Source organism: Pleurodeles waltl, chromosome 3_1 (assembly GCF_031143425.1).
Source record: "Pleurodeles waltl isolate 20211129_DDA chromosome 3_1, aPleWal1.hap1.20221129, whole genome shotgun sequence".
Classification (NCBI taxonomy): domain Eukaryota; kingdom Metazoa; phylum Chordata; class Amphibia; order Caudata; family Salamandridae; genus Pleurodeles; species Pleurodeles waltl.
The window spans coordinates 10,764,286-10,789,594 of record NC_090440.1 but is presented as its reverse complement, the minus strand read 5'-3'; the positions used below and the strand labels follow the sequence as shown (position 1 = coordinate 10,789,594).

The 25,309-nt window shown below is 47.2% G+C and overlaps 1 protein-coding gene across 1 annotated transcript in view; it reads right to left on the bottom strand.

Annotated features, from left to right (window-relative positions):
- The window catches only part of ACP2 (acid phosphatase 2, lysosomal), an 87,037-nt gene extending 63,405 nt beyond the window's left edge, over positions 1 to 23,632 (bottom strand). Inside the window, exons 1-2 of the mRNA XM_069221655.1 lie at positions 23,373 to 23,632; positions 3,039 to 3,134 (exon numbers count right to left, since the gene is read on the bottom strand). Coding sequence (XP_069077756.1) covers positions 3,039 to 3,134; positions 23,373 to 23,501 — 225 coding nt within the window. The 5' untranslated portion in view covers positions 23,502 to 23,632. The remainder of the gene's footprint in view (positions 1 to 3,038; positions 3,135 to 23,372) is intronic.
- Between the last annotated feature and the right edge of the window lie 1,677 nt (positions 23,633 to 25,309).

The window sequence follows — 25,309 nt, the reverse complement described above, 5'->3', positions numbered from 1 at the left end:
CAGGTCTTTCATGCTCGGCCAGAGCTCCAACATACACAGGCCTTTCATGCTCTGCCAGACCTCCAACATGTACAGGCCTTTCATGCTCTGCCAGAGCTTCAACATGTACAGGCCTTTCATGCTCTACCAGAGCTCCAACATGTACAGGCCTTTCATGCTCTGCCAGAGCTCCAACATGTACAGGCCTTTCATGCTCTGCCAGAGCTCCAACATACACAGGCCTTTCATGCTCTGCCAGACCTCCAACATACACAGGCCTTTCATGCTCTGCCAGACCTCCAACATACACAGGCCTTTCATGCTCTGCCAGACCTCCAACATACACAGGCCTTTCATGCTCTGCCAGACCTCCAACATACACAGGCCTTTCATGCTCTGCCAGACCTCCAACATACACAGGTCTTTCATGCTCTGCCAGACCTCCAACATACACAGGCCTTTCATGCTCTGCCAGACCTCCAACATACACAGGTCTTTCATACTCTGCCAGACCTCCCAACATACACAGGCCTTTCATGCTCTGCCAGACCTCCAACATACACAGGCCTTTCATGCTCTGCCAGACCTCCAACATGTACAGGCCTTTCATGCTCTGCCAGAGCTCCAACATACACAGGCCTTTCATGCTCTGCCAGAGCTCCAACATACACAGGCCTTTCATGCTCTGCCAGAGCTCCAACATGTACAGGCCTCTCATGCTCTGCCAGAGCTCCAACATGTACAGGCCTTTCATGCTCTGCCAGACCTCCAACATACACAGGCCTTTCATGCTCTGCCAGAGCTCCAACATGTACTGGCCTTTCATGCTCTGCCAGAGCTCCAACATACACAGGCCTTTCATGCTCTGCCAGACCTCCAACATACACAGGCCTTTCATACTCTGCCAGACCTCCCAACATACACAGGCCCTTCATGCTCTGCCAGAGCTCCAACATACACAGGCCTTTCATGCTCTGCCAGAGCTCCAACATACACAGGCCTTTCATGCTCTGCCAGACCTCCAACATACACAGGCCTTTCATGCTCTGCCAGACCTCCAACATACACAGGTCTTTCATACTCTGCCAGAGCTCCAACATACACAGGTCTTTCATGCTCGGCCAGAGCTCCAACATACACAGGCCTTTCATGCTCTGCCAGACCTCCAACATGTACAGGCCTTTCATGCTCTGCCAGAGCTCCAACATGTACAGGCCTTTCATGCTCTGCCAGAGCTCCAACATGTACAGGCCTTTCATGCTCTGCCAGACCTCCAACATACACAGGCCTTTCATGCTCTGCCAGACCTCCAACATACACAGGCCTTTCATGCTCTGCCAGAGCTCCAACATGTACAGGCCTTTCATGCTCTGCCAGAGCTCCAACATGTACAGGCCTTTCATGCTCTGCCAGAGTTCCAACATGTACAGGCCTTTCATGCTCTGCCAGAGCTCCAACATGTACAGGCCTTTCATGCTCTGCCAGAGCTCCAACATACACAGGCCTTTCATGCTCTGCCAGAGCGCCAACATGTACAGGCCTTTCATGCTCTGCCAGAGCTCCAACATACACAGGCCTTTCATGCTCTGCCAGACCTCCAACATACACAGGCCTTTCATTCTCTGCCAGAGCTCCAACATACACAGGCCTTTCATGCTCTGCCAGACCTCCAACATACACAGGTCTTTCATGCTCTGCCAGAGCACCAATATGTACAGGCCTTTCATGCTCTGCCAGACCTCCAACATACACAGGCCTTTCATGCTCTGCCAGAGCTCCAACATACACAGGCCTTTCATGCTCTGCCAGACCTCCAACATGTACAGGCCTTTCATGCTCTGCCAGAGCTCCAACATGTACAGGCCTGTCATGCTCTGCCAGACCTCCAACATAAACAGGCCTTTCATGCTCTGCCAGAGCTCCAACATACACAGGTCTTTCATGCTCTGCCAGACCTCCAACATACACAGGTCTTTCATGCTCTGCCAGACCTCCAACATACACAGGCCTTTCATGCTCTGCCAGAGCTCCAACATACACAGGTCTTTCATGCTCTGCCAGACCTCCAACATACACAGGCCTTTCATGCTCTGCCAGAGCTCCAACATACACAGGCCTTTCATGCTCTGCCAGACCTCCAACATACACAGGCCTTTCATGCTCTGCCAGAGCTCGAACATACACAGGTCTTTCATGCTCTGCCAGACCTCCAACATACACAGGCCTTTCATGCTCTGCCAGACCTCCAACATACACAGGCCTTTCATGCTCTGCCAGAGCTCCAACATGTACAGGCCTTTCATGCTCTGCCAGAGCTCCAACATACACAGGCCTTTCATGCTCTGCCAGACCTCCAACATACACAGGCCTTTCATGCTCTGCCAGAGCTCCAACATACACAGGCCTTTCATGCTCTGCCAGACCTCCAACATACACAGGCCTTTCATACTCTGCCAGAGCTCCAACATGTACAGGCCTTTCATGCTCTGCCAGACCTCCAACATACACAGGCCTTTCATACTCTGCCAGAGCTCCAACATGTACAGGCCTTTCATGCTCTGCCAGAGCTCCAACGTGTACAGGCCTTTCATGCTCTACCAGACCTCCAACATGTACAGGCCTTTCATGCTCTGCCAGAGCTCCAACATGTACAGGCCTTTCATGCTCTGCCAGACCTCCAACATGTACAGGCCTTTCATGCTCTACCAGAGCTCCAACATGTACAGGCCTTTCATGCTCTGCCAGAGCTCCAACATACACAGGCCTTTCATGCTCTAGGGGACCACCAAGTACAGGCCTTTCAGGCACCACCAGACCAACAGGATTTTGAATGAACATGGCTTTCAGGCGCCACCAGAGCACCAAGGACTTTGAGTGAACATGTGCAGATTTTCAGTTGCAACAGAGCATCGAGGACCAGCGACAACAACTGGATTAAGGTTGTTCTCACACACAAATTATGAATTAGGGACAGGTCATAGAGACAGGGGACAGAGTACAAACCGCTCCATCCCACACAGCTGCAGAACCAACAACCACAGTACAGATCCTGCACTTACCTGGGTCAGCTGTCCAAAGCCCTGCGGCCAGGTGTCCTCATTATAGGGATCAGTAGGGTATCCTTTGATAGGTGATCGGTCTCCATGGCGATACAACTGAAAACAAAGCAAACCAGACACACAACATTATATGAACTTCTGCATGTATTAAGACGAGAGTAACTGTTCTGTACTGAATATGGTGGGCAAAAGAACACAAGCGGAGGTTGCCGAGGGGGGCTGGTGGAGGGGTGGTTCTGAATCAAAATTGGAGAAAAAGCAATTACTGTGAAGAAGCTAATCTATTATTACATTTTGTTTAAAGCACTCGCTGAAAAACAACCAGAACATTTGCTTAGCTCACTGAAACGGTCAGGTGGGCAGAGAAGTCACAGGAGCAAGGAAACTTCCCAACTAGAAACAGAAGGAACATGTTACTTACCTTGTAACCATCTGTTCATGGCACATAGTGCTGTAGATTCGCATGCTCTACAGACTCCAACCCAACTAGTTTTGGGCTCGGACATGTGCAACTTGTTTTTCTTTGGAGAGGTCTTTTGAATCACAAGGTATAGCAACTCCTCCTCTGAATGGTGATATGCATGGGCATTGGCTCCATTGCTTTCGGCCTGGCGAGTATGGATGAAGATGGAGAAAAAAAAAAAGCAGAAGAGGATGACCATGCAGAAGAAATAGGGAAAAAAAAGTAATCTGCAACAGCCCAAGCCTTCCAGGGAGGAGGGTGAGTGCATGTCATTCTACAGCACCACATGCCACAAACAGACGCTTACGAGGTAAGTAACATTTCCAGCTGTAAATACACATGCCCTGCATAGACTGTGAAGCTCTACTCCCCTCAGTGGTGGCTAGCTGGTGGGTGTTGCAGAAGCTTGGAAAAGTAGATGTAATATGACAGCCTGGCCAACTGTCACTTGTAGATGTGACAAGTCATCCTCACAGCAGCTGTAGGAAGCTGGCTCTGTATGTACTATATCAAAATGAGATATAGTGTGCACAGAGTCCAGGGATTCCCCAAGAGGCTTGACAGAGGCAATAATAGATAATTCTAATGCTCTATTTTGTGGTAGTGTGGTCGAGCAGTTAGGCTTATCAGAGGGTAGTGTTAAGCATTTGCTGTACACACACAAGCAAGAAGTGAAAACACAGACTCAATGACTTAATTCTAGGCCAATAGGTTTTTATATAGAAAAATATTATTTTGTTAAATTATTTCTAGAACCACAAGATTCATTTAGCAGGTAAGTACATTAAATGAAAGGTACTTTACACAGTAATACCTGGAACTTTGAATGGAATCAACAATGTACACAGTTTTCTGTAAAATGGAAAAAAGCTATTTTAAAAGCGGACACTGCAGTTTTCAACAGTTCCTGGGGGAGGTAAGTAAAGTTCAGTTTACAGTACATAGGTTGCCCACTGTTGGGGGTTCAAGATAACCCCAAACACCCAGCACCAGCAACACAGGGTCGGTTAGGTGCAGTGGTCAAACAGGAGCCAAAATAACGTGTGCCCCTATGGAGACAAGGGGTACTCCGGTTCCGGTCTGCTTGCAGGTAAGTCCCGCATTGTCAGAGGGCAGCCCAGGAAAGTTTGGAGGAGTACTAGAGGGGTCCCAAGTAGGCACAAAAAACACACCCTCAGCAGCACGGGGCGGCCAGGTGCAGTGTGCCAACAGGGCTTCGGGTTCTCAATAGAACTCTAGGGGTCACTTAGGCGCTGCAGGCAGGACATAGGGGGTCTTCTTGAGCAAGCCACCGACTGGGCAAAGGTTAGGGCTGCCTGCTGGTCGTTGCTGCACCGGTGGTCGGTTTCTCTCGGGCCTGGGGGCTGCGGGTGCAGTGCTTCACCTGGCATCAGATATCTTTGTCCCGGGCAGTCGTGGTCGGGGGGGAAGGTTCCTCGGGATTCCCTCTGCATGTGTCGTCGTAGGGGTGCAGAGAGGTCTGCCCAGGGTGGACACGTCGTCAGAGTCACCTGGGGATCCTCTCTGGATAGTTGGTTTCTCTGGACACGGCCTGGGACGTCGGGTGCAGAGTAGTTTGGACTCATGCTTTTAGAGTGGTTTCTTTGTCTTCTTGTTCGACAGGTCTGCTGTCCACAGGAGTTTCTTGGTCCTCAGTGATGCAGGCAGACCCCTGGAGGCCTTTCAGGGGTCGCTGGTCCTGTAGAACGTGCTACTTTTTTTCTTGCAGCTTTTCGAAGTAGGAGACAGGCCAATAGGGCTGTGGCCGGGTCAGTTGTTGTCTCCTTCTCTTCTCTGTGGGGTTTTCAGCTCAGCAGTCCTTCTTTCTTGAGGTTGTCAGGAATCTGAAGAGGCGGGATCAGAGTCACCCCTAAATACTAAATTTAGGGGTGTATTAGGGTTAGAGGGCAGTAGCCAATGGCTACTGCCCCTGAGGGTGGCTACACACTCCTTCGGGGGGGGGGCGCACATCCCTAATGGTCCAAATCCTGCAAAGCAGGATGGAGGATTTCTCAAGGAGGGGATCACTTCAGCTCTGTACTCCTTAGGGTTGGTCCTGGCTGAGGGTGTGACGACTCCTTGTTAATTCTCATTATCCCTCTGGAATTGCTGCCAAAAGTGGGGGTTAGTCCGGGGGCGGGCATCTCCACTAGCTGGAATGCCCTGGGGTGCTGTTACACCAGGCTTCAGCCTTTGAGGCTCACTGCCAAGTGTTTCAGTTTCTGCAGGGGGAGGTGTGAAGCACCTCCACCCAAGACAAGTTTTGTTTCTGACCTCACATCAGTGTGGGTTCATTGTGCTGAGAGGTTTGATATCAAACTTCCCAGTATTCAGTGAAGCCATTATGGTGCTGTGGCGTTTGTATTGACGAACTACCAGACCATATACTCAGTAGGGCTACCCTGCACTTACAATGTCTAAGAATTGACTTAGACACTGTAGGGGCACAGTGCTCATGCAGCTATGCCCTCACCTGTGGTATAGCGCACCCTGCCTTAGGGCTGTATGGCCTGCTAGAGGGGTGAATTACCTATGCCACAGGCAGTGGTTTGTGGGCAGGGCACTCTGAGGGGAGTGCCATGTCGACTGTCTCCCCATTAACACACACAAGCTGCAAAGCAGTGTGCATGTGCTGAGTGGGGGGTCCCCATGGTGGCATAATACATGCTGCAGTCCTTAGGGACTTTCCCTGGCCACAGGGCCCTTATCACCAGGGATACCTTTTTACAAGGGACTTAACTGTGTGCCAGGGCTGAGCCAATTGTGGAAACAAAGGTACAGTTTTAGGGAAAGAACACTGGTGCTGGGGCCTGGTTAGCCGAGTCCCAGCACACTTACAATTAACGCTGACATCAACACTAGGCAAAAACTGGGCAGTGACCATGCCAACATTGGCATTTTCCTACAGCAGTCTTCAGTGAACATGTGTGAAGTGGCCCAGGTTGCTGCTTTACATATGTCAGCTATAGGGATGTTACCAAGGAAAGCCATGGAGGCCCCCTTTTTGATGCTAGAGTGGGGCCTGGGACCTCATGGCTTTGGCAGAGCAAGTCTGAATGCACTTGAGCAGCCACATCGCTCTGCCTGCTTTGGAGAGAGCATGCCCTGTGTGATTTAGTGTAGGAACGTGCCTCTTTTTGACATGGCCAACCACACTTTTTGTCTGGTATCTCACTGTAGGAAAATGGCCTATTTCTAGCTTGGTTACCCTCACTTCAGGCCTGTTTGTCAGTGCGTTTAACTGTGTTCAATGGGATCCTACTAACCAGAACCCCAGTGACTGTGCTCTTTCCTCTCAATTTGGTTGCTGGTAACTTTGTACCCCCACAATTGGCATACTGGTGCCCCCATGTAAGTCCCTAGAATATGGTACCTAGGTACCCAGGGCATTGAGGTTCCAGGGGATCCCTATGGGCTGCAGCAGTTATTCTGCCACCTATAGGGAGCACATGCAAAGGGTTCTGCAGGCTTGCCACTGCAGTCTGCATGAACCGGGTGCACACACCCGTTCTCACTACAGGTCACTGTAAGTCACCCCTATGGCAGGCCCTCTCAGTCCACATGGCAGGGTGCAGGTATCTGTGTGTGAGGGCACCCCTGCACTAGCAGAGGTGCCCCCACAAAATCCAGCCCCATTTTACTGGGCTTCGTGAGTGCGGGGACACCATTTTATATGTGTACTGGACATAGGTCACTTACTATGCCCAGCTATATAGTGGTAACTCCGAACCTGGGCATGTTTGGTATCAAACATGTCGGAATCATACCCAAAGACTGTTGCGAGTATTGGAAGTATGATTCCATGCACTCTGGGGGCTCCTTAGAGGACCCACACATTGCTACACCAGTCTTAAGAATGTTCTTTGGGCAGCCCAGCTCCTGTCACCCATCAGACAGGTTCTGCTTTCCTGCTGCTTGTTATACCTTCCATCCCAGGAAGGTAAAACAAAGGATTTCCTTTGGGAGAGGAGGTAACACCCTCTCCCTTTGGAAATAGATGTGACTGGCTTTGAAGGGGTAGCCTCCCCCAGCCACTGGTTTGCTTTGAAGGGCACATCTGGTGCCCTCTGTGCATAAACCAGTCCACACCGGTTCAGGACCCCCAGTCTCTGATCTGGTGCAAAACTGGACAATAGAAAGGGGAGGGACACCTCCCCTGTCCATCACCACGCCAGGGGTGATGCCCAGAGCTCCTCCAGAGGGTCCCTGGGTTCTGCCATCTTGATTCCAAGTTTGGCAGGGAACTCTGGGATCATTTGAGTGGCCATGCCAGGCAGGTGCCAAGGCTTGTTTGCTTCACCTCTAAGGGGAGCTTCAGGCAATGTGTAGCTCCAGCCCCCTGCACTCCCCCCTGCAACTCCTGGGCCTCTGCATGGTCCTCCGTCGACGTGGGAGCAACTTCTGTGGTGCTGCATGGGCTGCTTCAACAACGTCTGTGTCCCTGTCCTATGGGACACCTGTGGCAGCACCTCTTTTCCTCCAACCGCGAATTTGCCTTTGCCAAGGCCTGTTGGTGGAAATCCTTCACCCACACCCATCTGCAATCCAGCTTCCATAGTGGAACACCTTTTGCACATATCAGGAACTCTTCTCTGGCTTCTGTGCTGCAGTGCTGACCTGTCTTCCTTCTTAGTCGACCAACCCAAAAAGGTACCTCTGGGTGGGTAATATCTCCTACTACCCCTGGACTCCACAGACACTTCTGGACTTGGTCCCCTCTCTCCAAAGGTCTCCATCTTCAGTTTTCCATTGGGGGTTCCTTGCAGGCTGTTCAGGGTGTCTTGTTTTCATCCTTTGGGGTGGTTTGGGTGAAATCCAGTGTTTTACTCCTGCATTCCTGGTCGCTGGGGTACTGCATTACTTACCTGTCGTGTGTGTATGTATGTATGTATGTATATATATATATATATATATATATATGTGTCCTATGGCATGTGTAGCTGCAGATACACATGCTGTGCACTGTTCCTGCCATCTAGTGTTGGGCTCGGAGTGTTACAAGTTGTTTTTCTTCGAATAAGTCTTTTCGAGTCACAGGACCGAGTGACTCCTCCCTTTCGGCTCCATTGTGCATAGGCATCGACTCCATCTTAGATTGTTTTCTTTCCGCCATTGGGTTCGGACGTGTTCCTCTTCGCTCCGTATTTCAAAATCGGGAAAGTTAGCTAAAGTTGTTCTCGTTCGGTACCGGTTTAGTGTTAGTGTATCGGCACCGACATAAAGACCGCTTCGGCGGCCCTTCAGGGCTTCCACTCTTCATCGAGGCCTGGTCGGCCCTACCACACCCGTCGTCCCAGACTAATGGACCGGACCCCCTTCCGTTTCTGTCCTAAGTGTCACGCAAAGTATCCTTATACAGACCAGCACCGGGTCTGTAACCTGTTTGTCGCACAAACACAGAGAGGATACTTTGGAAGCTTGCAGAGCATTTCGATCGAAGAAAACCTTGAGAGATCGACGCGCAAGAAGACTGCAAATGGCGTAGAAACCGAAAGAACAGCTCGACGTCGAGGAGGAAGTAAGAATCTCCATCCAAGAAACGGACTCGGGTGAATCTGACAGTGAACGACCCTCGACGGGGCAACAAACCATGAGTAAACCTGCCCCGTCCAAGACTCAGGGTCACACCAAGAAACTCAAGGCCACGGGGACGCCACCGCCAGCAGGCCATGGCTCAACCCACAGAAGGGAAGGTGACCAGAGAACATCGGGAACGAAAAAGGCCAATGAGTTGCCGAAGACTTCAGACTCCGGTCGAGATTCCGGCACTGAAAAATTTCGACACCGAGTGATCGAATCGACCAAACTCCGTAAAAGCTCCTCGGAACCAAAAAAGACTATTATGTTAGAAACTTCGGTACCGAAAAAAGCAGCCTCGGAGCCGAAACGAACCTCATACACTGAGGAGCAAGGGCTTTCCATGCAACTCAAGGAAAGACATAGATTTGAGCAAGAGTTGGATAGAGAGGAACCTGATCAAAGACAACAAAGGTTACATATCCAAAAGAATACTGGCAAGATTCAGACTTTACCTCCACTCAAATCTAAAAGAAAACTTGCATTTCAAGAAACAGAGATGCAACCAAAGGCCAAAGTGGTTAGAGACAAGTCACCACTACCACAACCATCTCCACTGCACTCACCACATTTGTCACCAGTGGGAACACCGTTAATGCAGTCACCCACACATACTGGGATGACCCAAGATGATGCTGATGCATGGGATTTATATGATCCACCGATATCGGATAACAGCCCAGAGTGTTATCCAACCAAGCCGTCACCACCAGAGGACAGAACAGCATATACACAAGTACTAGCCAGGGCAGCTACGTTCCACAACATAACGATGCACTCTGAACCAGTGGAAGATGACTTCCTTTTCAACACTCTGGCATCCACCCATGCATCCTATCAAAGCCTGGCAATGCTACCGGACATGCTCAAGCACGCACAACAAGTCTTCCAAGAGCCTGTAAAAGGGAAGAGCCATAATGCCTAGGGTCGAAAGAAATATAAACCACCCCCAACAGACCCAGTGTTTATAACGCAACAGCTCACACCGGCGGGCAAGAGAGTGGCATCACAAGCAGCCAATCAATGGCGAATTGCAAATTCGCAAGCCCTACTTGCACGCTACGACAGGGCACACTGGGACGAGATGCAAGACATCATCCAGCACTTGCCCAAGGAACACCATAAACGTGCCCAGCAAGTAGTTGAAGAGGGGCAGGCCATATCTAACAATCAGATAAGGTCCGCATTGGACTCTGCAGATACAGCAGCACGAACTGTCAACACGGCTGTAACGATTCGCAGACATGCATGGCTGTGGAGTTCTGGATTCAAACCAGAAATTCAACAAGCGGTATTAAATATGCCGTTTAACAAACATCAGTTGTTTGGGCCGGAAGTGGATACTGCCATCGAAAAAATGAAAAAAAGACACGGACACGGCCAAAGCCATGGGCGTGCTCTACTCCACACAATTCAGAGGCACTTTTAGGAAACCACAATTTAGAGGGGGGTTTCGGCAAAAAACATCTGAACCTTCCACCTCCCAAAGAAAACCCACCTATCAATCACAATACCAAAGGGGGTGGTTTCGTGGTTGGTAGAGGACAATTCCCAAGAGGAAGAGGGAAATTCCAGCCCGCCAAACCAAGCCCTAGCAAGCAGTGACTTCAATGTCACAACACCCCAACACTTGTCACCAGTGGGGGGGGATGCTAACCAAATACTACCACAATTGGACACATATTACCACAGACACATGGATCCTATCAATTATCCCACATGGTTATTGCATAGAATTCACAGCATTCCCTCCAGATGTGCCACCAAAACCGCACAGACTGTCTCCACAACACTTAGACCTATTACATATAGAGGTCCAAGCACTGCTACAAAAACAAGCAATAGAGCTCGCACCCAATCACCAAATAGGAACAGACGTTTACTCACTATATTTCCTCATTCCAAAAAAGGACAAAACGTTAAGGCCTATCTTAGATCTCAGAACACTGAATCTCTTCATCAAATCAGATCATTTCCACACGGTAACACTTCAAGACGTGGTTCCCTTACTAAAAAAGGGGGAAAACATGACAACACTGGATCTCAAGGATGCGTATTTCCACATCCCCATCCATCCTTCTCACAGAAAATACCTAAGGTTTGTAATTCAAGGTGAACATTATCAATTCAGAGTATTTACAAAATGCCTAGCCGTAGTAGCAGCTCACATAAGGAGACAGCACATGCACGTATTCCCATATTTGGACAACTGGCTAATAAAAGCCAACACTCAACAACAATGTCAGTGAGTCAAAATAACTTTATTCGGCGTATTGCCATAAAAGTACACATACATACATATAAATCATCATACAGTACTTATTACATAATTCAAGGACAGGTCTCTTTGATTTGCAAGTCTATAAAATCTAAGTTTACCACTTAAGCCTACTTATCAATATAAAACAATAAATACTTATAAAATCATATACAACAGTAAAACGATATCTAAATTCCCTTAATAAATAATCACGTTACTAATTCATATTGGTTCCTAATGGTGATAGCGGATTTAATAAAACTTAAAATAGAGCTGCACATTTGTTTGGATGAAAGGCTTTGAATGCCAATCAATCCTTCTATATAAGAAAGGGTGTGCAAATTACGCAAAATAGGTAATAAAAAGGTTTCCCTAGGAGCTGAGTAGAGTGTACAAAATAAAATAAAATGACAAGTACTTTGTTTTGAAAAAGGGCATGGCGGTAATATTTTTTCCCACGCGCATTTTTTCGGAAACGCCACTCTAAAATGGATCAAGTTAAATCTAAAAAGTACAAGTAAAGAATATAGAGAAGGGATCGGGAACCAAACAAAATAAGGTTCTAATGAATCTGAAGATGAAATTTGTACATATGAATTAAAATAACTCAATTTCTCTGCCACTTGATATCTAAGGTTCATAACATGCTCTTTGTATCGGAATTTAACAATTTATTTCGCATTGGCGGGCAAGAGCTCTGGTTTAAAATACATAAACTCCAAATCCAAGTTTCGAAAGCCATTGTGAACAGAATTTAACCATGGGATTTTGTTAAAATTTGCTAACGAAATACAGTCTTTTATACAATCATGTGTTAGAATAGCCGCCGGATTTAACCATACATTTATCCATAACAGAAGTGGGGCAATATCTATCAAGTCTGTAATGTAACGGATTCCCAACTCCTCATGGCATATAATACAGGGAGTGCAGAATTATTAGGCAAGTTGTATTTTTGAGGATTCATTTTATTATTGAACAACAACCATGTTCTCAATGAACCCAAAAAACTCATTAATATCAAAGCTGAATATTTTTGGAAGTAGTTTTTAGTTTGTTTTTAGTTTTAGCTATGTTAGGGGGATATCTGTGTGTGCAGGTGACTATTACTGTGCATAATTATTAGGCAACTTAACAAAAAACAAATATATACCCATTTCAATTATTTATTATTACCAGTGAAACCAATATAACATCTCAACATTCACAAATATACATGTCTGACATTCAAAAACAAAACAAAAACAAATCAGTGACCAATATAGCCACCTTTCTTTGCAAGGACACTCAAAAGCCTGCCATCCATGGATTCTGTCAGTGTTTTGATCTGTTCACCATCAACATTGCGTGCAGCAGCAACCACAGCCTCCCAGACACTGTTCAGAGAGGTGTACTGTTTTCCCTCCTTGTAAATCTCACATTTGATGATGGACCACAGGTTCTCAATGGGGTTCAGATCAGGTGAACAAGGAGGCCATGTCATTAGATTTCCTTCTTTTATACCCTTTCTTGCCAGCCACGCTGTGGAGTACTTGGACGCGTGTGATGGAGCATGGTCCTGCATGAAAATCATGTTTTTCTTGAAGGATGCAGACTTCTTCCTGTACCACTGCTTGAAGAAGGTGTCTACCAGGAACTGGCAGTAGGACTGGGAGTTGAGCTTGACTCCATCCTCAACTCGAAAAGGCCCCACAAGCTCATCTTTGATGATACCAGCCCAAACCAGTACTCCACCTCCACCTTGCTGGCGTCTGAGTCGGACTGGAGCTCTCTGCCCTTTACCAATCCAGCCACGGGCCCATCCATCTGGCCCATCAAGACTCACTCTCATTTCATCAGTCCATAAAACCTTAGAAAATCAGTCTTGAGATATTTCTTGGCCCAGTCTTGACGTTTCAGCTTGTGTGTCTTGTTCAGTGGTGGTCGTCTTTCAGCCTTTCTTACCTTGGCCATGTCTCTGAGTATTGCACACCTTGTGCTTTTGGGCACTCCAGTGATGTTGCAGCTCTGAAATATGGCCAAACTGGTGGCAAGTGGCATCGTGGCAGCTGCACGCTTGACTTTTCTCAGTTCATGGGCAGTTATTTTGCGCCTTGGTTTTTCCACACGCTTCTTGCGACCCTGTTGACTATTTTGAATGAAACGCTTGATTGTTCGATGACCACGCTTCAGAAGCTTTGCAATTTTAAGAGTGCTGCATCCCTCTGCAAGATATCTCACTATTTTTGACTTTTCTGAGCCTGTCAAGTCCTTCTTTTGACCCATTTTGCCAAAGGAAAGGAAGTTGCCTAATAATTATGCACACCTGATATAGGGTGGTGATGTCATTAGACCACACCCCTTCTCATTACAGAGATGCACATCACCTAATATGCTTAATTGGTAGTAGGCTTTCGAGCCTATACAGCTTGGAGTAAGACAACATGCATAAAGAGGATGATGTGGTCAAAATACTCATTTGCCTAATAATTCTGCACTCCCTGTATTTGCTACGTTCTTGGGCACCATGAGTAGCCGATGGAGAAATGTATTCTCTGCCAGTTGTAATACACTTGAGCTGGTATATCCCCAGAGGCCACTCCCATAAATCGCCGTCGAAACACATTTGGATTTATAGAGCGTGATGATCTGGTGAACCGGTCTATGCCCTAATCTACGGGCAAAGCGGAAAATTGCTTCAACATTTCTTTCCAGTTGTTGGAGCTTAAAATTCAAATGAAATTTCCATGATAGAGTGGTACTTAAGTACAGACCTAGATAACAAAAATATTTTACCTTTGTTAAAGCGTTTCCCCCCATTATAAAACATTTAGTACGTGTGTTTTTAGGGCCGCAAACCATAACATGTGACTTTTTAAAATTAACTTTCAAATCAAGCTATTGTATATGCGTTAGGAAGAGATCCAAAAGGGTCTGTAGGCCATTGGCCGTGCGAGCAATTAAAACGGTGGCGGCATATAATAAAATCGGCAATTGTCTAAAACTCATTCTTGGGAAATCCTTACCATTTTGGGCTAAATAGCTATACAAGCCATTTATATATAACAAAAATAAAAAAGGTGCCAGAGTGCAGCCCTGTCTAACACCATGATTGGATGCAAGGGGATGGGATCTTTCGCCATGCTGTCCAAACTGAACTATAATAGTACGGTCAGAGTATAAGCGTTTAATCAAATCCAACAAATCTTGCTCGATCCCCATTGTATCCATTATTTCCCACAATTTTGCTCTGTTCACCATATCAAATGCGATGGACAGCTCTATAAAGGATAAGTGGATAGATTCCCTTTTTGCAATGACATATTTGCTAAGAATAAGATGTAAATTTAGGGCCTGATCCACTGTTCCTAATCCAGACCTAAACCCATATTGAATTGGTGATAGAATGTTTGTCCTTGCAACCCACTCCTCAAGCCTGGTCAAAATGATGCTCCCCAGAATCTTTGCCGTGGAGTCAATGAGAGAGATGGGTCTATAGCAAAAGGGGTCAAGCCTATTACCCTTTTTAAATATCGGGACAAGTATTGCCGTTAACCATGAGGAAGGAATAGCACTTTGAATAGCACTATTCAAAACATTTGTGATTAGTGGGACCCACAAATCAGGTAGAGATTTGAATAAGTCCACTGGAACCACATCGGGCCGGCTTTCCTTATTTTCATTTTATTTATTGCTGCACTGATCTCATATGCCTCAAGTAAAATACCACTCTTGATTAGAATGGGAGTGGCCAGACGTGGGGGGGCACATGCCACCACACCATAATTAGGATGGTTTACAGACTGAAATACAGTTGAGAAATGTTCTACCCAGACCCCCTCTGGTATCAGACAGTCATCCTCCCTATTTACCTGCCCTGAGAAATATGGATGATTAACCACCTTCCAAAATTGAGTGGCGTCCCGCAATTCCGTGGCTGCCATGAGATCTTCCCAAGCGCTAGTGCGTATTTCAATCTTTCTTTCCTCAAGAACTGACTTATATCGGCCCCTGGCCTGTTTAACTAAATCGCGGCTGAATGGAATAGTTTTAATAGCTGTCTTTAGATCTCTATGGACAGCCGTACAGGCCGAATTAAACCACCGTTGAGGTTTTACACCTTTGGGATGTTGGGCGCACTTCAGTGCCTCAGAGATAGCACAGCTTAAAGACTCAAAAGAAGTTATAAGATGGTCGCAAGTGGATTGCAGGGACAAACAAGTATTAATGTGGACCTTATTTTGAATTATGAGGACCTCATGAAAAGTATTTGGTTTTACTCTCTCCCATCTCATACGGGGGCCAGAATTTCTTTTAGAAACCTCTTTACCTTTATGTACTATCCTAGGTAAAGTTTCCCTAGTTTCAAGAGCAAATTTTATGCTCAGGGGATTATGGTCACTGGCGCAATGAGATTTAATTTTAAAGTCCACCATTGAACGTGAAAATGAAGGACAGATAAGAATAAAATCAAAAATGCTGCCGTTCGTGCTCCCTGTATAGGTGGGTATTTCCCTTGTCCGACTGTTTGTCATATCCCTTGCAAAAGCGAGATCAAATTTATAAATAAGGGTATTCAAGGCATTACCTGAATTAGAGTGGATAAAATGAGTGAGTGACTCTCTGCCTTCTGTGGAAACACCACACAGATGAGGTAATTCATGATTGCACAATTGAACATTAAAATCTCCAGCCCAAATCATATCAAATTCCCTGTCCTGGAGTTTCCCAGCAGAGTCTAACAAATCTGTAAGCTCTTCAAGGCTTCCTGGCAGGGCGGTACTCGGAATATTATTATAAAAATTCAAGAGTAAGATATCTTTCCGCCCGGTCATTGATAATAAAACCACCAAGAAAAAAGCAGAGGACCAGATCAAAGAAACCTCGATTTTTGGAAGTAATAATGACACGAGTACCAGAAGCCCGCCACTTGCTCTGCCCGCTCGAGATGGAAGAGCTGGCTGAGACACAGAATAGTAGCCATCTAAATAAAAGGGTGCCGTATGCCAAGTTTCTTGGAGACAAATGATATCAAATGTGGATACAAACACCAGCCATTCTAAGTTTTCAGCTTTAGAACGTAGCCCAGCAATATTCCAACTGATTAAGGATAAAAGTTCATTACTTTGCTGGGACATTATCCCAGGCCCCTTAATTATGGCCGTATCTGTTATATTCTGTGATAAGCTAACTGGCTCATCAGACCCTGCAGGCAATTCCAAAAGTATATGCCCTCCAACCAACTCGTTTTCCTGTATAGTATCATTTAGAGACCCCAACCCCTCCATTTGTCAATCAATTGCATCAAGGGAGGACTGATTTTGGTTGCCCTCAGGATCAACGGTGGGGTTCCATGAAGGTACCTTTGGCAGAGCTATACTTTGGCCGTGGGAAACCTTCATAAATGGAAGTGATAGAGTGGTCGGCCCATAAAAAAAGTTTAATGAATACATTTTGATCCCACCATCCCCTTTCGCACACAATGGTAGAGTCGCCAGCAAATAGTTAAAGTGAGAATTTGCAAAATTGATCACTATACAATCACCTTCATGCACTTTTTTAGACAAACCTACCCACTTCACCCTTCTTGCCATAATTATTCTATTATTTAGATCATCTTGATATCTGAGTTTTCGGCTCATCCAGTGTGCACACTTCCTTATTAGCGCGTGAGTATCTTCCTTCTGGGTACAATCAAGAGGGGGCACATTAGCTAGAACTAAAACATAAGGCAAGCTATCCGGTGGGAGCTGTAGAACCTCCTTTGTACTGAGAGAAGGTCTAGGCTTGAAAACTGTATCAGGCTTCAATAAGGTAGTCACACCACCAGTCAAAGCGGGCAAGGGATCCATTAATTAATCATCATGAGAGACACAAATGGATATACAGTAAGACGAGAGTTGATTGTGATTCGTTGAACAATTAGCCTGCTGTGAGGGTTTGGGATCAGACGCCAATTTCTGAGTAGAAGAAGTGGAATTTGTACCAGTTTTTATAGTAGACTGCTGAGACAAAAATTTAAAAACAGATTCTTGTAGCTGCTCAAATTTAGGATTAATAATGTTAATTTCTCCTCTAAAGCCACAAAGAGGGGCTTGAGGATTGAGTCCAAATTAGTCAAATGGTTATCTCTTAGATTCCTACAATCTGAGCCAAATTCGCCAAATGATAAATTTGTCTTAGGAAGAAGTTCAGCCGGAGCGACCAGTGACGGAGAAATAAGTCCCTTAGCCTTCGATGATTGTTTTAACAGCTTAGTACATTTGCGGTGTTCCCTAGCTTTCCTTTTTTGGGGGGGAAGGGGGAATGTCAGCTAAATGTTCATTGTTAACTACATTAGAGGACTGTAAGGAGTGCAAGACATTAACATTGATTTCCGACGGAAGCGAATCAGAATTATGGGGGGCAATTAAAGAGTTTGCAGACTGTGTATAAGTCGTAGGTTCTAAAGAGGCTCTTTGAGTCAAATTATTAGCCACCCCAATCCTTTCTTCTACTTGAACAATTTCTGTTTCAATGGCCCCAATAACTGAAGATAAATAGCTAGTTATTGACGATTGAACGGGCACAGCATGTGTTCCTTCAGCCCCAAGTGTGGTGTTCTTCCTTTTACCCATCGTCTTTCGAATAATAATGGGTCAAGGTGCCAAAATTTGGTCCAATCCTATCCGATAAGAGTAGTGCACACACAGAATATGGCAGTATAAAATATATAAATAAAAATTGCTCGGTTATCAAGTCTTACTTGGGTACCGGTTACTCAGGGTCCTACTGAACCGTGGAGCTCAGGGGGGGTGGGGGAGGGGGGGGGTGGGGGGTGGGCGGCGAGTCTCCTGTGGCAGGCCCTCCTCCTGCTGCCCGGTTCCGGTCACAACTGCCCCGCAGTATCTTCAGGCAGCCAAATGCCTATGGGTTGTCTAATCCAAAGTCTATAGAGGGATATCAGGGGGGGGCCTGCCCTGCCTCTTCCTGGCAAGAGGAGCAAGAATGGGCCCGCCCGGGCGCGTCCCGCGAGCGCAGTTGTTAAATTTAAAGGGCTCCCGGCCCTGAGTCAGCCCCTCCTCCTTGGCAGCGGCAGCAGTGTTGTGCGCGTCCCGCGAGCGCAGTTGTTAGATTTAAAGGGCTCCCGGCCCTGAGTCAGCCCCTCCTCCTTGGCAGCGGCAGCATCAACAATGTCAATTTCACACGCAATACGTCATAGAAACTCTACACAAACTAGGGTTTTCTATAAATTACCAAAAATCACATCTGCAACCATCCCAAATACAACAATACTTGGGAGCAACACTCAACACACAAAGAGCAATTGCCACTCCAAGTCCACAAAGAGTCAAATCGTTCCAAAATGTAAGATCAAGCACACAACCAAACCAACACTACACGGTAAGGTTTGTAATTAAACTACTAGGCATGATGTCCTCATGCATAGCAATTGTCCCAAACGCAAGACTACACATGCGGCCCTTACAACAGGGCCTAGCAAAACAATGGAAGCAAGCACAGGGTCAACTACAAGATCTAGTGTTGATAGACCGCCAAACACACTCTTCGCTTCAATGGTGGAACCCTATAAATTTAAACAAAGGGCGGCCATTTCAAGACCTAGTGCCTCACCCCATTATCACAACAGATGCTTCCATGCTTGGGTGGGGAGCACACCTCAACAACCACAGCATACAAGGTCAATGGGACAATCAACAAAAACTACTTCACATAAATCACTTGGAACTGCTAGCGGTATTTCTAGCACTAAAAGCGTTTCAACCACTGATAGCCCACAAACACATTCTTGTCAAGACAGACAATATGACAACAATGTATTATCTAAACAAACAGGGGGGGACACACTCGTCACAGCTGTGTCTCTTAGCACAAAGAATTTGGCATTGGGCAATTTACAACAACATTCAACTGAGAGCACAATACATACCAGGCATTCAAAATCAGTTAGCCGACAATCTCAGTCGAGATCAACAGCAAACTCACTAATGGGAAATACATTGGGCCGACCGCGTGGAAGCCTCATGGACCGGACCCAATTTCACCTTTGTCCTCGGTGCCACGCCAAATTTCCATTTACAGACCAACATCTTGTCTGTAATCTCTGTCTCTCTCCAGACCATTGAGAGAGAAATTGTGAGGCCTGCAGATCCTTCCGTTCGAAGAAGACTCTCTGAGACAGAAGAGCACGAAGATTGGAAATGGCGTTGAAGAACACCGAACGCCTCGACGTAGAGGAAGAGGAGATTATGCACACCGCAGTCTCCGTCCGAGGGTCCGACTCCGAGCAGGACAGACCGGTCACGGCAGGACAGCACGTGAGTACGCCTGCCCCTGTCCCAGCCAAGCCCAAACATAAGGCCTCGGGAACACCACTGCCGGAAGGCCATGGCTCCACCCGCAAAAAGACCTTTGGTAAACAAGCAACAACTTTGACACCGAAAAAGGCCACGCTACCAAAGCTTTCAGACTCGTGCCGAAGCACTGACTCCGAAACAGGAAAACATCGACCCTTCGAGTCGAAGCCTTGAAAATCGCTTTCGGTGCTGAGGCCAACATCCACTCCCGGCCTTTCGATCCCGAGAAAACCGACTTCGGAGCCGAAAAGGCCACGTTACACCGAGGAGCATGGACTTTCGAAAGTACTTGAAGAAAGCCATACATTTTCGGAGGAACACACACAGATGGAGGACATTGATGAAAGGCAAGCCAGAATTCACATTCACAAGGACACTGGCAAGATCATAACTGCACCTCCTACTACTCCTACACCTGCACAGTCTCCTGTACATTCTTTAGATTCACAGCAAGACAATGTGGATCCATGGGATCTCTGATACAGATCCCATTTCAGGTAACAGCCCAGAGTGCTATCCTTCCAAACCACCACCACCGGAAGATAGCACCGGATACACTCAGGTTCTGGCTAGGGCTGCATCACACCACAATGTAGCCATGCACACTGAGCCCTTGGAGGATGATTTTCTCTTCAACACATTATCCTCCACGCACACTACCTACTAGTCCCTTCCCATGCTTCCAGGCATGTTAAAGCACGCACAACAATTATTTCAAGAGCCAGTCAAAGCCAGGATAATTACTGCCAGAGTGGAGAAAAAGTATAAACCACCTCCCTCTGATCCGGCATTCATTACACAACAACTGCCTCTTGATTCTGTAGTTGTAAGTGCGGCTAGAATGAGGGCCAACTCCCAGTCATCTGGAGATGCACCACCACCGGACAAGGAGAGCAGGAAATTTGATGCTGCTGACAAAAGAGTAGCATCGCAAGCAGCCAATCAATGGAGGATAGCCAATTCCCAAGCACTATTGGCTAGGTATGATAGAGCCCACTGGGACAAGATGAAAGATATCATCCAACATCTCCCCAAAGACCAACAAAAAAGGGCTCAACAAATAGTCGAGGAAGGGTAGGCTATTACTAATAACCAAATTAGATCAGCCCTAGATTCAGCAGACACAGCAGCTAGGACAATCAATACTGCTGTTACTATTCGGAGACACGCATGGCTTCGGTCGTCAGGGTTTAAGCCTGAAATTCAACAGGCTGTCCTTTATATGCTGTTCAATCAAAAACAGCTTTTTGGCCCTGAAGTTGATACGGCCATTGAAAAAATGAAAAAAGACTCAGCCATGGGTGCTCTGTATACCACACAATACAGAGGATCCTTTCGGAAACCTCAATACAGAGGTGGTTTTAGAGCACAAACACCTGAGGCATCCACCTCACAATCGAAAGTCAACCTACCAGCCTCAATACCAACGAGGTGGGCTTAGAGGTAATTACAGAGGCCAATTCCCCAGAGGCAGGGGAAAATATCAGCCAACAAAACAAGCCTCACAGCCAAAACAGTGAGACCAATATTAGATCTCAGAACTCTCAATCTTTAAATCCTGTCAGAACACTTTCACCTGGTAACACTACAGGATGTGGTCCAACTGCTACAACAGCAAGATTTCATGGCAACTTTAGGCCTCAAGAATGCGAATTTTCACATGCCCATCCATCCAGCGCACAGAAAATAATATCTCAGGTTTGTAATTCAGGGAAACATTACCAGTTCAAAGTGTTACCCTTCGGGATAACAACAGCTCCCAGAGTATTTACAAAATGCCTAGCAGTAGTAGCTGCCTACCCAAGGAGACAACACATTAATGTCTACCCATATCTCGACGATTGGCTAATAAAATCCAACAGTCATACACAGTGTCAAAACCATACACATTATGTAATACAAACCCTACACACTCTAGGGTTCTCCATAAACTACCAAAAATCCCACCTACAACCTGCACAAATTCAACAGTATTTAGGAGCCACACTAAATACACAAACAGCACGTGCAAGCCCAAGTCCACAAAGAGTGCAAGCATCCACAATGTATTAGCACAAATTCACTCAGGCAAACAGTACACAGTCACATTTGTAATGAAACTGTTGGGCATGATGGCACCCTGCATCGCCATTGTCCCCAATGCAAGATTAAACATACAGCCTTTATAACAGTGACTTGCAAAGCAATGGTCGCAGGCACAGGGTCAACTTCACGATCTAGTGTTGATAGACCACCAAACACGCATATCACTTCAGTGGTGGAATTCCACAAATCTAAACAAAGGGCGGCCATTTCAAGACCCTGTGCCTCAGACCATACTTACAACAGATGCATCAATGATTGGATGGGGGGGGGGGCACACCTCAACAATCACAACATTCAAGGACAATGGGACACCAAACACGAACAATTTCACATAGATCACCTAGAATTGCTAGCTGTATTCCTAGCACTCAGAGACTTTCAGCCTCTTCTCATTCACAAAAACATTCTTATCAAGACAGACAACATGACTACAACAAACAAGGAGGGACCCACTCATCGCAACGGTCCCTTCTAGCACAAAGGATTTGGCATTGGGCAATCCACAACAAAATTCACCTGGTAGCACAATATATTCCAGGGATACACAACCAATTGTCAGATGTTCTCAGCCGAGATCATCAACAAACACACAAGTGGTAAACTCATCCCCGAGCGCTTTAGACATACTTTCGTCACTGGGGAACGCCAGACATAGACCTATTTGCCACCAGCGAAAACGCAAAATGCCAGAACTTCGCATCCAGGTACCCACACCCTCTAACCAAACCAGTACATTTTATTAGCTCTTAGACTTCTTCTGGGGGTTAGCTGCGAGTAATGAAACATTTTAAGCTGTTGCATTACATTACAGAACATGTGTTTTTGTAAAGAAACTGTTGACATACATAATATTTGCTATTTCCAGAGGATGACCCAATCAGCTATCTGACGGAGCTGCACAGTTCTGGTCGGTCTCTCGGCCATAAATTGTGACTGGAAATTCAGAATACTAGAGCGGTGTAGCTACAGTTTGACAGGGTAAAAAAGTGCCCTAAACGAGGAGTCTTGACCGCAGAATGTCACTCCTGGGCACTCCGAAACCAGTGCAGAGTCACTCCCAAGCAATCTGAACTCTTGCCAGCTGCACCTGTGGTCCCAGGAACTCCGGGTGGGGTGCTCTGTTCTGAGGGGTCCCTGGTGTGGGAAGGGGGGCGCTGGGTATTGGTTCTCATGGGTCCCTAGTCGGGGGCTGTGGCAATGGTATCCCCTCCCCATCTCTGGGGGGGGGGGGTGTCCTCATGGGCCCCTAGCTGGGGGGGCAGTGGTATCTCCTCCTCCTCTCCCTCTATCCTCGTGAGTCCCTAGTCGGGGGGGCTGGGGCAGTGGTATCCCCTCCCCATCTCTGGGGGGGGGGGGGTGTCCTCATGGGCCCCTAGCTGGGGGGGCAGTGGTATCTCCTCCCCATCTCTGGGGGGGGGGGGCTGGGGCACCTCCTCTCCACAGCCGCCAGGTTTCTCAGGTCCACCAGGCTGCTTTGCATTCTGGGATCTGTAGTCCTGTTTTATAGTGGAAGAAGAACAGGACTACAAGTCCCAGAATGCACAGCAAAGCCTGGCCTGGATTCGGGAGCGGGGGGGGGGCTCCATGTTCCCGGCCTCCCTCCCCCCACTCACCAGGGTGACCAGCCGCAGCTCCCGGGCCTGGCCCGCGCCTCCCAGGCTCAGCAGCAGCACCAGCAGGAGGCGGAGCCCGGGCAGGCGCCGCTCCGGCCCGGAGGCTCCTTCCGCCGCGTCCGCTGCCATCCTGTGCCGGGCCGGAACTGAGAGCGCCCGGACCCAGCGCGCCGGGGAGCGGCCCCCGGGGGAATCCAGGACGTGAGCACACCGGAAATGGGGCGGAAGTCATGGGGACGCCTGACAGCGTCACACAGACCGGAAGTGACGATGAGGTAGCGCTGCCCGTGCCTTGTGTCCTGAGCGGAAGTGGGGGCTCAAGACCCTGGCACGCCGGAAGTGACGCAGCGGTATCCGGAAGTAGGGTCGGTCGGGGTCAGAAAGAAGGCTGAGGGCACAAAGAGCCCCCGTTAGAGATTCAGACGACAGCAGTGCGTTGAAAACGGTGATGTTTGTGGTAACATCAAGGACATGCGAAGTGAAAGCTAGCCCGCCCGGCTACCAACGAGGCCCACACACAGCCACGAGCCCCGCCCAGACCTGTCGGACCGGCCTAGGCGTGAAGGAGGCCGAGCAGCCCGGGGAGAGGCCGAGCAGCCCCGGGGAGAGGCCGAGCAGCCCCGGGGAGAGGCCGAGCAGCCCGGGGAGAGGCCGAGCAGCCCGGGGAGAGTTGTTGTCCTTGTTGTTGATCTGATAATGTATAATTAAGTCAGTATATAAAGAGTATTCCATGTGCAACATCGACTTTAGCCCACCCAGATAATTTCACAATGACGAATTGGAAGTTATCTTAATTTTCTGTCTTCTTTCTTAGGATCGGAACAAAAAGCGGAATGAAAAAAGGACTTGTTTAACAAGAGGTTGAAGTGTCCAAGTTCGACATTGGGATGGACGAAAACGTTTCAAAGGCACTCTTTATATACTGACTTAATTATACATTATCAGATCAACAACTGGGTGGGATAATCCCCGCCTCTGTGTCCTTAATAGAATTCAAAATTCTTGGCGCAAAAGTTAGCAAATTTTTCATTCAATGTCCGGGCCGGAGGCTCAGATTATGCTAGTTCAAAGCTGATTGAAAAACTCTTGTTGCAACATCACCCACCGGCATATAATAAAACTGGTTAAACATAGAATCTGACGACCAATCAGATGATTTCATAATCTCTTGCACGGTCACACGGTCACTCCCATCTCTTCAGATTTGGAACTGATCGAATGAGCCCCAAACTGCTTAACATCAATCCCTGCCTCAACAACACCTCTCCTCTTAACCATCTGGCAATGATCACAGCAGACACAGGTTTGAAAGGTTTCTGCAATGAAATCAGTAATTGACCTTCCGTATCTCACCTGAATGCTCTCGTACGTTCTTCATATTGTTTCAAACTATTTAGAACACACAATTTTGTACTGAAAGGTTATACAAAGTACTCTATACATGCAGACATCGTGTTCATCCTAGTAATACTGAAAGAGACACCTTCTGGTGTAAACACTATCCTGCAAGATCCAGAGCTTTCACATCCGATCATCGACATGCTGCAAGGGATAAAAGCATTGTTGATTTGGCCGATATTTGTTTCCTAGTCAAATGAATGTTCTCGGGCCATCTCTCAAACAACGTAAGCACTAAGCTGACATCCCACAGAAATGTATATTTCGGCTTTGGAGGATTAGACACTAATGCCCTTAAGAAGCTTAGAAATGATGGGATGCATTCCAACCGGATTATTGTTGACTTTAACTTGTCCTGCATTAAATGGCGGAACAAAAATTATTTACTGACCTGTGAGGGAGGCCCTCCGCCGCTTTCTGCGATAAAAAGTTTACTATATCCACTATCCCTGCTGGCATGAGATCCACATGCCTTCCCAAGCTCCCCATGCCGACGAGTATCTTCCTAGTGCACGGTGCCCACGCTTTACTGATAAAGC